Source organism: Cynocephalus volans, chromosome 1 (assembly GCF_027409185.1).
Source record: "Cynocephalus volans isolate mCynVol1 chromosome 1, mCynVol1.pri, whole genome shotgun sequence".
Classification (NCBI taxonomy): Eukaryota; Metazoa; Chordata; class Mammalia; order Dermoptera; family Cynocephalidae; genus Cynocephalus; species Cynocephalus volans.
In genome coordinates this window covers 8710186-8727766 of record NC_084460.1, presented here as the reverse complement: position 1 = coordinate 8727766, position 17581 = coordinate 8710186, and the positions used below count along the sequence as shown (strand labels likewise).

The following is a 17581-nucleotide window of genomic DNA, read 5'->3' as shown; positions in this document are numbered from 1 at the left end:
AAGGCATTGAGTGCATATTCAACAAAATAATAGTGGAAAACTCCCAGGTATAGAGATAGACACAGACCTTCAGATTCAGGAGGCTCAAAGATCCTCAAACAGATTCAATCCAAAAAAGGTCCTCTCTGAGACACATCATAATCAAACTGGCAAAACTCAAAGACAAAGCAATAAGCCTAAAAACAGCAAAAGAAAAGCATCAACTCAGCTGTAAGGGAGTCCCCATGATGCTAACGGCAGATTTCTCAACTGAAACTCTACAGGCCAGAAGAGAACGACGTGATACATTCAAAATACTAAAAGAAAAAAACTGCCAGCCAAGAATATTATACCCAGCAAGGCTATCCTTCAGAAATGAGGAAGAAATAGTGTATTTCCCAGACAAACAAAAACTATGGGAGTTCACCACCACACACACAACCAGCCCTACAGCAAATCCCCAAGGGAGTCCTGCATCAGAAATCCAAAAAAACGATAATAACTATGGTGAATGCACAAGAAAGAATAAGTCCACCCAGTAGAACAAAAATGCAAATGAGAAAGAAAAAGAAACTGTATCTTACGACGTCAAAAAGCAACAAACACTGAAAACAAGAAAAGGAAGGAACAAATGATATTTGAAATATCCAAATGAAAGCCTATGAAATGCCATCAGTAAGGCAATACCTTTCAATAACAACCCTAAATGTAAATGGATTAAAATCCCCTCTCAAAAGACACAGACTAGCTGATTAGGTTCAAACTATATGCTGTCTACAAGAGACGCACCTCACCTGTAAAGATACACACAGAGTAATAGTGAAGGGATAAAAAAAAGATATACCACACAAATGGAAAAGAAAAATGACTGGGAGTAGCTGTTCTTACCTCGAATAAAACAGAATTTAAACCAAAAAGTATAAAAGAGACAAAGGTGGCCATTATAAAATGATAAAGGGGTCTATCCAGCAAGAAGACATAAGAATCATAAATATATATGCACCTAACTCTGGAGCACCTAGGTATATAAAGCAAACATCATTAGACCTAAAGAAAGAAATACACCCAAATATGATCATAGTTGGGGGCCTGAACAGCCCTCTCTCAACACTGGACATATCACTGAGGCAACAAATCAACAGAGAAACACAGGATTTAAACCACGCCTTAGGCTAACTGGACTTGGCAGATATCTACAGAACAGTTCATCCAACAACCACAATATACATTCTTCTCATCAGCATAAAAGTCTGAGCTGGTATGGCAGTTGTACTACATGAAGCTGGCAAAGTACTGGGCCCCTTCGGTCATTCCTGGGTTTTGCCTTCATCTGCATGTCCAAGATGGCTCACCACTTTGTCCATATTCCAGGAAATAGGGTAAAGAAAGAGAGAAATGGGGAAGTAGGTGATCACCATCCCATTTTTGATCATAACAAGGGGATTTCCTAGGACATGGGATTTCAGTGCTAAAACCAGGAAAGTCCCTGTCAAACTGGATGGTTGAGGTGGTGTGGGGATGGACTGTTCTAGGCCCGCATCTGAAAGTTGGATGCTGTACTCATGGTTACATCCCATCTTCTGGAACTTAGTCACATGGTCACACCTAGCTGCAAGAGATGCTGGAAAATATAATCTTCATTCTGGGTAGCCATGTGCCCAGCTAAAGTCTTCAATCCTGTGGAAGAAGCAGATATATCAGGCCATAACAAGCTGTCTCTGCAATAACACACAGATATTTTTGTTGGTAGAAGACAACAGTGTTCACTGAAGTTAACAGGCTTTGGGGTAACTGTTGGTGCTGTATCAGTAATGATAGCTCTGCAAATAATGTCCCAGAAAGTCAGGCTGTGGGGTTTATGCACCTCCTACCATATTAGCTGCACCTTAACCCTCTTCTGAATTCAGGGGCATATCTGAGAGTGATGTTTTATATGGACAACCTTGAACCCTACTAGCTTATTTTTTTATGACAGCCTTGCAATTCATTGCAACATACTATTGTGGCCAAACATGGAAACTCAAGTCTAGTAATAGGTGCATTCTAATAGGTTGCTAGAATGGTTTTGAGATCAGGATTCATGAAATGACATGACAGAAAAAGTACTTGAGGAAGATTTATTTGGCTGGTGGGGCATTTCTCTCTTTCATCCCAAAATACCCAAATAAGGTGGGGATAAATTTATGGATCTGTCATTTTGTATTTAAATATAATCAGTGATATATAACTATGGGTTTCTAGAAGACTCAGCTATAGCAAACTTGAAGACCCGCCTCATCCCTGCCTTCCAGGGAGAATTTTCCACGTAACTAGCCGGTTAGCATTCCAGAAACACCATTCAGGGAATGTCTGATGTGTGCCCCATGCTGTTAGGAGGTAATATCAGCCCTCAAGCTAAGATGTCAGCAGAAAATGAACCAGTGGACACAAGTGTGACCACTGAGTCATGACGGTAACCAGTACTGTCCTGCCAGACATGCCCTCCAGCCTTTTTCTTGGCCATGCTGGAGTGAGTTCTCCATGTAAAGCCCCCCATATCAAATGCTCCAACTTCAAGGCAAAGAAGACTGGATTGAGGTAGGATGGGATGCAGGGAGTAGAAGAGCATATGGCAACTTCTGGAATCCAGTCGTTCATTAGAAGAGAGCGGAAGACACAAGTGTTTAACGTTCCCCATTCTGGAAAAACCTTCATCACCTCCCCTTCCGCCATCGCCTCATTGGGCAGTCCCCGTCTCCCCCCTGACTGTACGAGTGTATGACCATTGGTCTACTTGACATTGTCGCTTCTCCTCCTGATGGACACACACACACATTTTTAACAAAATCACTTTGCTGTAAAGAACTAAAATTTTCCTGTTCTTTTTTTTTTTTTTTTTTTTTTTTTGTCCTTTTTGTGACCGGTAAGGGGATTGCAACCCTTGGCTTGGTGTTGCCCGCACTGCGCTCAGCCAGTGAGCGCACCGGCCATCCCTATGTAGGCTCCGAACCTGCACGGCGGGAGCGCTGCTGCGTTCCCAGCACCGCACTCTCCTGAGTGCGCCACGCGGTCGGCCCTAAAATTTTCCTGTTCTATTAGACTGAGTTGTGGTCCCTCCTGCTCAAGTTAATCTTGAGTATTTAGTGAATCAACTAGACACTCGCCATGTGGTTCTCATCACATTCTGTGCCTGTTTTCTTGTGTACCCTGGAGCTTCCAACTTTAGGAGAATGAACATTCCAAAGGCGTCAGTATGATTGTATGAATTAATAGCTTTGAGGAGGGAAAAGCTGAAGATGCGATCCAGGCACTCTTGCAACAGCTTTACTTGCCTGGAAGTATCTGTCATTTTGTAAAGGTTTTAGTCTGCATCAGCCACGAAGACAGTCAGAGAAACCTGGGAACAATTTTGATTGTGCAGTGATTCAGAGAGCTATTAAGAACAAAAAATATGCATTAGTTAAGAATTGAAGAGCTATACTGTCGTATTATGCAGCCATTTAGCGTAACATTTTCAAAGAATATTTAATGATGTGATAAAATGCTTGTGATATGATAAGTGGAAAAATCAAGATCTAAAACTGCATATACAACATGATTCCAATTTTATAAATTGGTATATGTGGAAAAAAGACTAGAAGGAAATTCTGCAAAATGTTAGCAGAGTCAGTGGGATTATGAACAAGTTTTGTCTTTATCCTTAAAATGAACTATATGTTCCACATTTTCTAAATAAACCACTATTCCTTCTATTTTAAGGCAAATACTATGTTTATCATTATAGAAAGTTATTTATTCTCATAGAAAGTTATTTATTTTTAAAAAGGATAGAGACAAAAATGTCATTTAACAAACGTGTGAAGGTGTTGGTGGAAGTGGATATTTTCTGAAGTAGTCCAAGGCAAATGGACTCCTCAGCTTTGAGTGACTTTTAACACAAAGTCACATGCTCAGTGGATGTCTTTAAATTTGTTCTTTCATTCATTTATTCAAAAACTATTTATTGTGCTCCCACAGTATGCCAGGCACAGTGCTAAACTGAGTAAGGCCTCAGTCCTAACTTTGAGAAGCCTGCAATATGGTCTGGAGACATTAACTCCTAAGACAATGTGTTAATTGTCCTGTAGTGTGAATGAAGTGTGTTTACTGAATGAACAGTGGGTGAATTATGAATAAACAGAAGCAAGAGTTTGTCACCAGCACTGACATTTCCTGCAAGAGTTTTCTGGTGCTCTGTGAGATTTCTCCCATCTCCTGGTAGGAATTTGAAGGGTCTGGGCCCTCCTCTTTGAGCTGATTGCTTCATAAAATGACAACAGCTCATGGAAGAACTGACAAGCTCTTTCCATGTGCTGTTTAAGGAAGGGCTGGCTCTGGAGTCACAATTGGAGGCTTCCAGATGTATAAAGTTTCTCCCTAGTTCATGCTGGGTTCCTGTAGCACTGGAACTAAAGCTACAGACATGGCCAGAGCACTATTTCTTGGCAGAATTGGGCCCACATGGAGTGGAAGTTACTATCTCCAGAGTGTGATTGTGAGGGTCCTGACAAGGCCCTCTGTCATCCCCACAGCCCCCTACTAGTGATACAGTAATTGAGGGTGGCATCTTCCACTCCAGTGAGACACGAAGTTTAAAAGGCCAGGCTCTCCCTGCTCTCTCTGCTTCCACCGTCTTGCAATGTGAGGCCCCTGGGTCACTGTCACCACCACCACCAGATGGACTTTGGACTTCCCAGCCTCAGAAACTAGTGAAGATTTCCACATTTATACCCAGTATTGCACTAACTATCCGAGGTCTGTGGCTGTGCTAACAGAGTGCATGAGGAACAAGATGCTGGCCAAGTTCTTCAGGGAACGTCAGGAAACTCTGAAACACTCACTGCCTCTGGGGTCCTATCTCTTGAAACCAGTTCAGCGGATTCTCAAATATCATCTCCTTTTACATGAAATAGAAAACCACCTTGACAAGGACACAGAAGGCTATGACGTGGTGCTCGATGCCATAGACACGATGCAGCGTGTAGCCTGGCACATCAACGACATGAAGCGGAAACATGAGCACGCAGTCCGCCTACAGGAGATACAGAGTTTGCTCACGAACTGGAAGGGGCCAGACCTGACCAGCTACGGGGAACTGGTGCTCGAAGGAACCTTCCGCATCCAGCGGGCCAAGAATGAGCGGACGCTCTTCCTCTTTGACAAGCTGCTTCTCATCACGAAGAAGAGAGACGACACGTTTACATACAAAGCACACATCCTGTGTGGCAACCTCATGCTCGTGGAAATGATCCCAAAGGAGCCGCTCAGCTTTAGTGTCTTCCACTATAAGAATCCCAAGCTGCAGCACACAGTTCAGGCCAAATCCCAGCAAGACAAACGCCTCTGGGTTCTGCACCTCAAGAGACTGATCCTGGAGAATCATGCAGCGAAGATTCCAGCTAAGGCCAAGCAAGCAATACTTGAAATGGATGCCATTCAACGCCTCACTGGTGAGCATGGTTGTCTTTACAGACCATCCAGGCTTCTGCTACAGTCCTGAGGGGGAGACCAAAGCATTCTGTGGTTCTAAAGAAGGTTCTGCTCCATATCGGCTGAGAAGAAAATCTGGTAAATAGGATGTCGCACTCAAAATGTATCACTTACGGAGGACTGGTAATGAAAGTCCCTTTCAGTCTGGCAAACAGGAATGTCCTGTCTGGTGTCTAAGCTCCCTGCCAGTTTGAATGCACATGAGGCTGCCTTACCGTGGGATTCTCACACTTTTCTTCTCAAACTCTTTTCTACTTAACTCTTTGTTTCCCAGTGAATATAAAACATATCAATCAACTAGTTTTGTTTTGTACAACACCTTACCATTGGCATGCAGATACTTAAACCCTATTTGCTATTGCTAATGAAAAGTCACCTGTTATGAATGACACGCACAAAATATTCAGACGTAAAACTTTAATAAACATTCACTAAATCAGAAAAAAAAAAAAAAAAAAAGGCCAGTGCCTGGGGGAGCGGAGGCCCACTGAATACCATTAGTCCTAAGGTATAGATAAATGCCAGGGGAGATGGAGACTTCCTGCTGTGAAACTCACTGGGACGTCTCCTGCCTCTAGACTGGCAATGATCCAGGTGAGCAAAGGTGAGAACTGAACCAGGTTGGGCCAGAAGAGGCACATCTCCTCCCTGGTAGGTGCTTCCTAAATGCTCGGTCTGCCTGGCTCTCTCACTCTCTGCAGTGCACCGCCTCCCCACTGTGGGGACTGCAGCTCTTCTGGAAGTCTTGAAGGGAGGGGCACACTTAATGTCTTGTTTGCAGGACTCCTGGAAATCCTTAAATGATCTAAGTAAATGAGTAACTCTTTGGATATTGTCAGATGAAAGTAAATGAGTTGCCCTGAGACCATAATGAATGCAAATGGGTTTTGCACCTTTATACAGATTTGGGAGAGACTAGAGGAACTACTGGTGGCAAGCCATTGTCTGAACATGGGAGAGAATCAAAATCAATGGGAATCAGGAAGAAGAGAGGGGAGCAAAATGTGAGGTGGTGGTCCTCAGAGATGCTATTAACCAAGACTTGGATTTTATTACTTTTTTCCGAAGGATATAAAAAAATATCTTGCATGGTTTCTGCTCCGGTGCCTCCTGGGAGCTTTCTCATTGAGGGTCGTAGGCCTGTGGGTCTGGACCAGGAGGGGTGGTACATCCATTCACTGTGCAGGGCTTTCAGAGGGGCGGCCACTCCACATCAAGTGCGCCTCAGTCCTTAGCTGCCTGGAGATGCTAGAAGTGAACGACCACCCCGCTGTGGCCGAGTCCAGACCTTACGGCACCTATGAGTGTCTGCACCCCCCGTTCCCTCCCCTGTTTTCTTCTTAGACTCTTTCCTCTTGATGCCCTCTGGGCCTGGACCCAAGACTTCCTTTACTTGGAACTGATCACTTGATTGGCAGGACCACCTGCCTCACCTACAGCCTCTCCTCACCTGCCTGCTGCAGGCTGAGGTCTGGAGTCAAGGCGGACAGGATGGGGAAGGGGCGCTACCTCTCCCACCCTTCTCCTCCACTCACCACCACTCCTCCACCGCTGGCTGCTCTGTCTCGGCTCCCTCCCCATCTGCGCCTTCACACCTTCTGCAGGGAGCTGCTCTCTGTCCCTTCACCCCTGCCGCTTCTGGCATTGCCTGGTTTTCTTCCTAGTGACTCTCTGCAATGAGACGCCCAACAAGCTTGGTACTTTCTTTTCTCTGAAATGTGCATGAATCTTTCTTACTTCATCCAGTATTAATATGTGCCAGCCACTGTACCAGGGATTATAAACTTGAATAAGAGGTTGTACCTGGCTGTTCATAAAACATGTGGGGCAGTGGCTTTATTAGTTTTCTTACTACTATAATGGCACTGAGTGCTGTAGAGGAGACTTCAAGACTCCTGACTGGAGGCTGCAATAATTAGTCACCAGCCCCTTGGCTCATGGGGAGCAACATTCCCAGATGAAACCGGTCTATTCCCAGGGGCCGCACAGGCAGCTGCTCACCAACCCGGATTCCCCAAAGACCCCTCTCTCCTGGGGGGCAGCTCCACGTCCCCCATATTGCTGCCACAGGGGGATGGAGTGTTGGCCTCCCAAGCTGGTTCTCTGAACAGTTTCCCATGGAAGCCAGGCCATGCAGGGTGGTACAAGGGTACTCTTTAGGATCACACATTATGGTTAAAACATGTTTTTCACACTGTCCTCTGGGAACATAACCAACCTTCATAAGTTTGCTTTTCTGGGGGAAAACTTCCAAATATGGAATGAACAAATGAGTTTATTCTGGAATTTATAGCCACTAGACCTTTTCATACCAGCCCTAAACCCTTCAGAACTCCCATCTTTGGAGGCTCCCTTTCCATAAGCCAACTCATCACTTGAAATTATTTATGTCAACGTAGTATTGGGTTAACACTTTCATAAATAATGTATATGCATTTTAGCAGAGCCTTCTTATAGACTAATGCTTTAACCCTCAAAAAATTTATTTTTATATTGAATAAAGATGATCTCAGATAGATATTAAGGCAAGTCAGTAACTGAAATATTTGGGAAGAGGGGATTTGGGACACTCTGAGATCATACACTTTGAGTCTGGTACCCAGTACATGTAGACAAAGCACTAATATTGTTTTCCATTGGGGTTAATGTTCTACTCCTACAAAGCACTTGACCTTGTACATGCATCATGGGGGCTTTGATCTACTCAATCAGATAATTCTGAAATGTAATTGAAGGTTGTGGAGTTTCCAAACTGAGATCGCACATTTTCCTTTCTGTGGTTGAACTACGGCTTGGGAACTAAAGCTAAAGACAATAAATATCTTAAGTTTGAAATTTGATGGGAAGAAAAAAAAAAGAAAGCAGGTAAATAATGTCCCAAGGCCAGGAAAGTACCTAGATAAATTATGCCCTCCTCCTCCTCTATGGGAAAAAAAAAAAAAAAGTCATACTCAGATTTAACTGTCCCTTTAGCACTTTTGTCAAATGAGTTTTAGTAGCAGGAGGTACTAAAAATATAAGCCAGTTTCTTTCTTCATTTAAATCAAGTGCTTAAAAAAAGTGTAGCACCTAGAACTGGGGCAGGGCTCAGCTTCACAGCAGCGCAGGCTGCTCCAGTCCCTGAATAGTCCTCAGTGACAGCCCAGTGTCCTCTCAGAGCCAAGGGAAGTCAGCAGCGAGCCTGGAAATTGCCCCTGGAAGGCGGGGGGGACCCAAGTTCTAAAGGTGTCCTTGGGTACATACTGACCAGAAGTGCTCTCAAAGATAATTGCTCATTTGTTTATTCATTAATCTTTCCTTTTTTTCCCTCCTTTTTTCTTTCCTTCCTTCTAAAAAGAAATAAACAAAAACATTTAAAAATACCAAGCATGTGCTAATACCTGTAGGAGGACAGGATTTATGGCTATGAATGACGTAGTGCCTATTCTCAGGTAGCATGGGAGTCACCCCATCCCATCCAATGTTCTGTTCCCGTAGGACCTGCTGCTTCCTCCTGTTTGGAAAGCAATCTGCCTGTAAGGTGAGAATGAGTGGCAGCTTAAATTGTTTTTAGAGTTACCTGCCTTTGAATAGAGGACTCTTACATATTTAAAAGCCTTCGAAACCCAAAAGAATATATTTATAATGGTAAAATTTGAGGGACTGTAATAGGGAGAGGGGGAGATATTTTTTCAGCAAGGAGATTCCTCATATTATCCTGTGTGGCAGCTATTTATTCTGCCTAAGAATCAGACAAGTAACATCTAAATTACACCTGTCAAAGATAATATTTGATTCACATTGTAGAAGTAGAAAGGTCTTGGAAATTAGTTAATCCAATTCCCATTATTTCTACAGATGAGAAAATTTCGGAAGAGCCGGCTGCAGGTGCAGTCTTCATTCGGCACACCACTTTGAGGATGCAGGTGTCGGGTGAGGAATCAGGCCTGCTTGGCGCTGCCTGGATTACGCTAGGATTTCACTATAATGCCCCCAGTTCTTGGCCTTGGGACTTATAAATGAGGCCACCTTGAATCAAACCCCCTGTGGAACGTCAGTGATTCAAACCAACCTCCTGAATGAGACTCTGAGATAACTTTGCCATAGTTCAAACTCTGATCTCTAATGAATAGTGAACATACTTATTAATGTCACAGTGACTTCCACAGAATAGCTGCATCATTTTTATTGCTCTGCCTGTCAAACCTGACTTTCCTGTACCATAATTGTGTTAATGCCTTCTCTGTGCATGTGTGGTGTGGATATAGAGGTGCTTAGATGTGCTTCGAGGTGTGGTTCTGGAAGCAGTGATGGATTGGGGCAGGCCTTCTCCATTATGCTTTCTTCCAGTTCAAGGTAACAGAGGGGAGGCTGCTCCTGTTGGCAACAATACCACTGTTGCTTTGACACAGGAGGGATGTCAACTGATTCAAATTAGGAGGAACTCTGTAAGCTTTTTCCTCCTAAAAACAATGCTCTAATCACCTGAGCTAATTCCAAGGTATCAGCACTAGACAGCTCCAGAAGTTCCTGGCTATGCAGTCCTCCTTTAGCTCATTTGCACTGTCTTTATTTATGATGTTTTATATTCTACCACTGAGGTCACTGCTGTGACCTTTTCCATGAGCATCGGTTTATTTTGTCCTTGGCCAGCTGCTACCCTGTCTCTTAGCAGAGTTGCAGTTTATGCTAGGTGGTCTTTCAGCAAGTAGATCTTAACAGCAGATTGCACGGGTGTGAGATTAGGTTTGGTTTCTAAATAATGATTGCTAACCCTTCTGTAGCATTTATTATAAAACTTTACGTAAATTAGCTCACTTAATCTTCCTACCAACAAAAGTATGAGTGAGGTGTTATTATTAACCCCATTTTACAGATGAGCAAATGGAGGCAAAAGGTTGTTATATAATTTGTCCAAAGTCACACAGCTATTAAATGGACAAAGCTGAGATTTGAATCCACCTAGTCTGGTTTAATCACTATTGCACATGGCCACTAGCACACTAAGTTTTGGAACATGGATTTTATTATTGAATGTAACACACCAGTTGCTGGCGCTTCAGGATTGCTTTTGCAAAGGAAGATGCAATGAAAAGAGCCAGTTGGCCTCTGTCAGCAAAGCTGTGTTTATAGCTCACAGAGACGATTGTGTCTCCTCATTTGAACCTAAAAATCATGTCTAAGAACAAAGTTCATCTTGACTTCATAGATGAGGCCTGTTCTCCACATAAGGGCTAGGGAAAAGTTTGACTACCTTAACTTCCCAAAGCCTAGATGAGTGAAGAATTGTTTCCAAGTCCTGGACTTCTTCTCTCCCACAGAGACCCCCCTGACTACACCAAGCACTCTCCTCACGTGGATCTCTCCCTTGGATCTCCCCTGAACCTAAATTAGGACAGCTGATCTGACCAGCGCACATATATGGAAGCATTCCACAATCCTGCATGTTAGAAGTGACACCTCACCACTTATTGACTTATGTTATCCTTCTTAAAATTCTACATCAATGAGCTCTGTCTTGCCAACAAACTGAAAGGGCATGAACTGTCTTAGACTTCATTATTGCTCACAAATGGCTTATTAATATTCTGGCCACCCCCAAAACCTGCATTTAATAAATATTTAGGAACTTGACCTAAAGAAGCAATAGTGTTTTAGGCAAAGCTACTCTTTTGAGGCCAAAATTTGTGCATCTCCTCGCATACTTAGCTGCGATGAGAACACTTAAAATCTACTCTCTGAGCAATTCTCAAGCATACTACACATTGTTATTAACTATGGTTGCCATGCTGTGCAATAGACCTCTTAAACTGGCTACTTCTTCAATTAATCCCCACCCCATCGTTTTGCACACAAGGAAACGGAAGCAGGCAGAGAGTGGGACGCTGCTGGGAGTTAGTGTGGCCCTGGCCTCCAGGTCCTCCAGGGTGTCCTCCTCAGGAGTTGGCAGTGACTTCCCAGGGCCATCTGCCGGGCCCGGTGCCCCGGGGACTGGATGAATATGACCCGTGGGCTGCGTGGCCTGCATTCGCGATCCTGTAACTGGGGGTCTCTGATGGTGGCCCAAGTGTTCTGGGACAGATGGAAAAGGGCAGGCCACACTGTTCTAGGGCCATTCAAAACTGGGGCCAGAGTAAGGGGCTTTGCTGTGATTTGAATGTCCACTAAAAACTTAGTCTGCACTGAGACAATGTAAAGAGGGTGGGACATCCTATTATGGTAATTGAAAGGTGGGGCCTTGAGGAGGTGATTAGATCGTAGGGCCATGCAGTAGTGAATGCGTTTATAATGGTGGTCAGGCAACCAACAGAGTGGGAGAAAATATTTGCAAAATATACATCTGACAAAGGATTAATATCCAGAATATACAAGGAACTCTAATGACTTTACAAGAAAAAAACAAGCAACCCAATTAAAAAATGGGCAAAAGAGCTAAGTAGACATTTCTCTAAGGAAGACATACAAATGGCCAACAGACATATGAAAAAGTGCTCAACATCACTCAGCATCTGGGAAATGCAAATCAAAACCACACTGAGATACCATCTAACTCCAGTTAGGATGGCTAAAATCCAAAAGACTCTGAACGATAAATGCTGGCGAGGTTGCGGAGAAAAAGGAACTCTCATACATTGTTGGTGGGACTGCAAAATGGTGCAGCCTCTATGGAAAATGGTATGGAGGTTCCTCAAACAATTGCAGATAGATCTACCATACGACCCAGCTATTCCACTGCTGGGAATATACCCAGAGGAATGGAAATCATCAAGTCGAAGGTATACCTGTTCCCCAGTGTTCATTGCAGCACTCTTTACAATAGCCAAGAGTTGGAACCAGTCCAAATGTCCATCATCGGATGAGTGGATACGGAAAATGTGGTACATCTACACAATGGAATACTACTCAGCTATAAAAACGAATGAAATACTGCCATTTGCAACAACATGGATGGACCTTGAGAGAATTATATTAAGTGAAACAAGTCAGGCACAGAAAGAGAAATACCACATGTTCTCACTTATTGGTGGGAGCTGAAAATTAATATATAAATTCACACACACACACACACACACACACACACACACACACACACACACACAAACCGGGGGGGGGGGGGGAAGAAGATATAACAACCACAATTACCTGAAGTTGATACGACAAGCAAACAGAAAGGACATTGTTGGGGGGGAGGGGGGAGGGAGAAGGGAGGGAGGTTTTGGTGATGGGGAGCAATAATCAGCCACAATGTATATCGACAAAATAAAATTTAAAAAATAAATAAATAAATAAATAAAAATAAATAAAAAATAAAAAATAAATAAAAGTACATAATACCTTCCCCCCCCCCGAAAAAATATATATATAATGGTGGTCAGGTACGTGGTTCTGAGAACTTTAAAAGGACACCATGTAAGAGGCTCTCTCTCTCTCTCTCTTTCTCTCTCTCTCTCTCTCTCTCTCTCTCTCTCTCTGCTCCACCATTTTCTGCCATGTGAGACCCCTGCATTGCTGTAAAGCCACCACCAAAGAAGACCCTCACCAGATGTGTTCCCTGGACTTTGGACTTCCTAGTCTCCGAAACTATAAGCAATAAACTTCATTTTCTTTCAAATCACCCAGTTCCAGGTATTTTATTACAAGCAACAAAAGCAGACTAATGCAGGCCCCAGAAGGAGTCTCAGTGTGTGCAAGGTTTCTTCATACAGAAGCTGTATGAGAAAGACACACAAAGACCCCTGGAGAGGGTCCCAGATGGGGTGTCGGAGGTGCAGTGGGGTGGCTTCTGCCACCTCTCTGCTCTGTTTGTACTTTACTTTGAAAAGTCAGCAGTGGTTATCTGACTGGTGGAGCTAGAAGACTTTTTCGTCTCTATATGTCTCTGAAGAATGCAGTTTAAACCTTTCTCCAGAGCTGTTGGGACGGTAAGGACAACTTTCTCCACAAGGTGGCACTGTCATCTAAGAAATGAGCCTGGCTTGCCTGAGAACGTGCAGTTCCAACTGTCTGCTCAGGGTCCTTGGACTTCCGGCCCTGGCCTTCTGGGCCTGCCTCCTCAGGCCTCCTTCCTCCGCCCCTTCACTGGGACCTGCCCCAGTCCCCACACCCCCTCCACAATAGGGTGGGGACTTCAGCAGTCCCGGCCCTCTCTGGGGAAAGGCAGTTGTGTGCATGAGAAGGGGCTCTCTGAACTGCACAGCTCCCTGCCTGAGGGTCCTTCACAGTCACCTCAATGTTCCTCTGTCATGGAGAATCTTGATGTCTCGGGTATTGTGGGCTTCACTTGCCAAACTGTGCAACAGCCATTGGAAACCATTTGTCACAAGGCGGGCCAGGGACTCAGAACACACAGGTCTGGACATCAGCTGGGGAGACCTGAAGACAGGGGCCTGGAAGCATTGAAGGCTTGTTCACTCTAACGTCGGGAGTGGACGCTGGACCTGGCTGTCCCCATGGCTGCCTGGGCTTCCTCCCAGCATGGTGGCCAGATTCCAACAATGAGTGTCCTGGGAGCAGCAGATGGAAGCTCATCATCTCTTACGACTTAGCCTCGAAAGTCACATAGTGTCACTTCCACCACGATCACAGACCCACCAAGATTCAAGAGATCAGGGACAATGCAGACCCTACCTCTCAATGGCACGGTGTCACCGTCATGTGGTAGGAAGTGCAGGTAGGAGGGGACATATTGTTGTGCACCTTTGGAAAGAATCTGCCTCAAGTGGGTCCAGATAGAATTAAGGTCCAACTCCCCGTGCACCCCTAACTCTACCCACCTGCTTCCCATGATGCTGGGCATGGCCAGGGCAGGGCCCTGGGGCAGCGCGGGGCTGGGGGCTGCTGACTCCATCGCAGCTCATGGAGTGATTCTGATGGCCGAGGTCGGTGCAGTTGGTTCAGAGGTGGGCACATGAGGGGACGGAAGGCGGCTGAGTCAGAGTCCACTGAAGGGTTGTGTTGTACGGTGGGGAGAGAAAAGGTGTCCCCTCTGTCTCTGTCCTGCTCCCCCTCCTTCCCTCCTCTTCTCCTCCTCCTCCCGTGGACATGAATGAGCCGTACATAGCCCCCGCGCTGCTGGTAGCCTTCCCGATACATGGGGGTAGCCAGGTCGCGGAGGAAGCTGTCAGAGGAGACAATTGTAGACTCAGTCATGACAAACCCCTGGATCAAACCCACCCCGAGGCTCACCTACTGCTAGATTTCCCAGCTATGAGTTCCCGTAAATTCCCTTGCTATTAAAGACCGTTTGAGTTAGGTTTTCCATTTTTGTTTTATTTTGTTTTTCTGCATGGAGGAGCCTCAGGGGACACACATGGAAAATAGGTCTGTGGCTGGGTCAGTATCAGGGTATAAGTTACCAGTGGCCAACAAATCAGGTAGTGTGGAGAGCTGGAAATGGCATCTACCAGGAGGACTGAGAACCTTTCCAGGGTGAGGGAAGCCCCTGGGCAGGACCAGTTTTCTGCAGGCTAAGGGGGCTTGGTCCTGCAGGCTGGATGGAAGATGCCCTGCCTGTTCCCAGTGCTGTGGTGTCCACTGTCTACCCAGAGACGACTTCAAGGCCTGGCGTGGCTCTGATGTCCCGCTCCCTAAGGTGGCCACTGAAAATGCAGGGCACCCAGCTAAATTGGGATGTCAGAGAAGCACCACATAAATTTGTAGTGCAAGTATGTACTAAATATTGCATGCGATATATGTACTTAAACTATGAAGTATTCATTATCTGAAATTCAAATTTAACTGGGCATCCTATATTTTTATCTGCTAAATCTGGCAGCCTGGAGAACTTTACAGAAGCTCTTTATGCATGATTCTGTCATATGGGATGGGAGCTCTTAGCTTGGAGCCTGGATGGGCCAGCCTGATCACACTGGCCGACCTGGATTTGGGCCTGGTCACCAGAGCAGGGGCTGCACATGGTGTCAACAGGATAGGACAGTTTCCTTAGCTCCTCTCACTTTCATAGTTTGTGGGTCTCAAACACCTGCAGGAGCCCTGACTCATGCCCTCCCATGTGGGGACTAGATTCTGTACCTGGCCTGGTGGCTCCTGGGGGGCTGGGCTTGCTTGAGATCTTTTAGGGCTGCCCTCCTGGCTTCCCTCTGTGTCTCCAAGGACTCACAACATTAAGTTGTTTATAGGAGTTCTGAAGGATGCAGCTGCCTTTCAAGCAGACTCCAGGTGGTCTGCAGCACTCTCTGTGCCCAACCCGAGTGGCACAAGGCTCAGCCCTGGAGGGGAGAACTGGAGAACTGATGCAGCTCAGGCAGGGAGCGCTGCCCGGCAGGGAGCTGAGGGTGGAGTCACTCTCTTTGCATGGGGGTGCTTGGTGGGTACGGGACATCATCTAGGCCCTGCTGTAGGACCCAGGAGCTCATCCCCCTGGCCAGTGCCTGGGAGCCCAGTGCCTCTCTGGAGTTTCCCCAGGCTGAAAAGAGCCACCTGGTGTGAGGTCATGCCCTTCCCAGAGTCAGTCTGAACCCTGCCCCCCACGGCAGGCCATCTCTGCAGACCCACTGCAGCCCCAGAGATCCTGCTGCCGCTGTCCCCAGGCTCTTGCTCACAGGAGCACCTCGTTTGCTCCCCAGGTCTCATTTGCCACAGGTGGGATGTGCAGTCTCCACAGAGATGGTATTTAAATGGGGTTCTGGTGGTGAAATAGGAGTTTTCTTGGAAGGAAAGGAGAAGGACAAAGAGGGAGCAATGTGGGCAAGGGCATGGTGGGCAGGTGTCAGGGTGCTCCTTGTTTAGGGCGGCCGTGCTGCTCCACGTGGCTGGAGCTGGGGACTGGAGGGTTCCAGTGTCCACTAGGCCTCATCATGTGGTCCAAGATATTTGGGTCATTCTCAGAGCTGCCTGACCCTAGAAAGGTTTGCTTGTGGGGTATGTGATGGTTTTGACAGCAAACGTCGTTCTGCAGTCACCACAGGGCTACCACCCAGTGGATACTTACACCTCACCCTGCAGGTGGACGTGTGACCTGTGACCTGGAATTGGGGGAACCAAGGCTGTCTGTGGATTTAGTCTCTGTGTCTACCCTAAAATGTCCTCCATCTGCCCTGCTAAGCTCCCACCACAAGCTGTAGTCTCGGTTGAGTTTTCATAACCGAGGACTGTCGGGGGTAATATCTCCTCCAGGGATTTGGATTTGGGACTCTGGGCAATTCCTGGAAGAGGCTAAAATCAGGGGAGAAGAAGGCTCAGGGTGGGGCCTCTGTCTCTCTGACCCTCTTCCCTCTTCCCATCTTTATGACCAAAGCCAGGAAACGTTCTCCATTTCTAAGGACTCATGTGACTACATTTAGGATCCACCTGGATAATCTAGGTTCACCTCCCCGTCTCAACGTTATTAACTCAATCCGCAAAGTCCCTTCTGCCCTGTGGAGTGACATATTCACAGGTTCTGGGGGTGAGGATGTGGATGTTTCTGCATATGTCAGGAAGGAGGAAGCGGCAGCCCCCTGCAGCTGCCAGAGGGCTCAGGGCAGCCCCCTGGGCCTGCAGCCCTGCTGTGCGGAGGGGGGCTGGTGAGGCCTCAGGGGTGGCCCCACAGCTCAGCCTTCATCCTCATCCCTGGGGTAAGGTCTGCACTGAGTCTGCCAGAACAGACCCCAGCACACAGATTGGAGTGCACACAGCATATCCCTGAGGGGATCCCAGCGAGAGTCATAACACATGAATGGACATTGGCGAGACCATACAGGACAGCAGAGCTCTGACCCCACCCCATAGCTGCCAGCCTGGGAAGCCAGACAAAACCTCTGCAGCAGCACCCGGCACTAAGGCCTGAAAAGTGACTGACAGCTTCCCTCCGTCTTGCCCAGTTGAGGAGCAACCAGAAGAAAGCCACCAGTGCTCCCCTGACTGGTCATTCGGGTGTCCCACATCCAGTGGCCACCTCCAGCGTGCTGAGGCCAGCCCTTCCAATCGGAGCACACCCAGCTTCCCTGCTCCCTGCCTGCGTGGGAGTCTCCGCCCAATGCACCAATGCACCCGAGGGTGGTTGACCCCTTCCACACTATGCTCTGAATTGACCTGTTCTCATTTGGGTGGTCTCTGTTATTTCTACACCATGGGACATGGGTGGAGGGTTGGGGAGGTGAGCCGGGGTGCAGAG

General features: G+C 46.4%; 1 protein-coding gene across 1 annotated transcript in view; it reads left to right on the top strand.

Annotated features, from left to right (window-relative positions):
- LOC134362181 (pleckstrin homology domain-containing family G member 1-like) overlaps positions 1–17581 on the top strand; it is a 37168-nt gene that overhangs the window by 11011 nt on the left and 8576 nt on the right. Inside the window, exons 2-5 of the mRNA XM_063077497.1 lie at positions 4530–4575; positions 4695–5438; positions 5470–5565; positions 16865–16991. Of these exons, the coding sequence (XP_062933567.1) occupies positions 4530–4575; positions 4695–5438; positions 5470–5565; positions 16865–16991 (1013 nt within the window). The remainder of the gene's footprint in view (positions 1–4529; positions 4576–4694; positions 5439–5469; positions 5566–16864; positions 16992–17581) is intronic.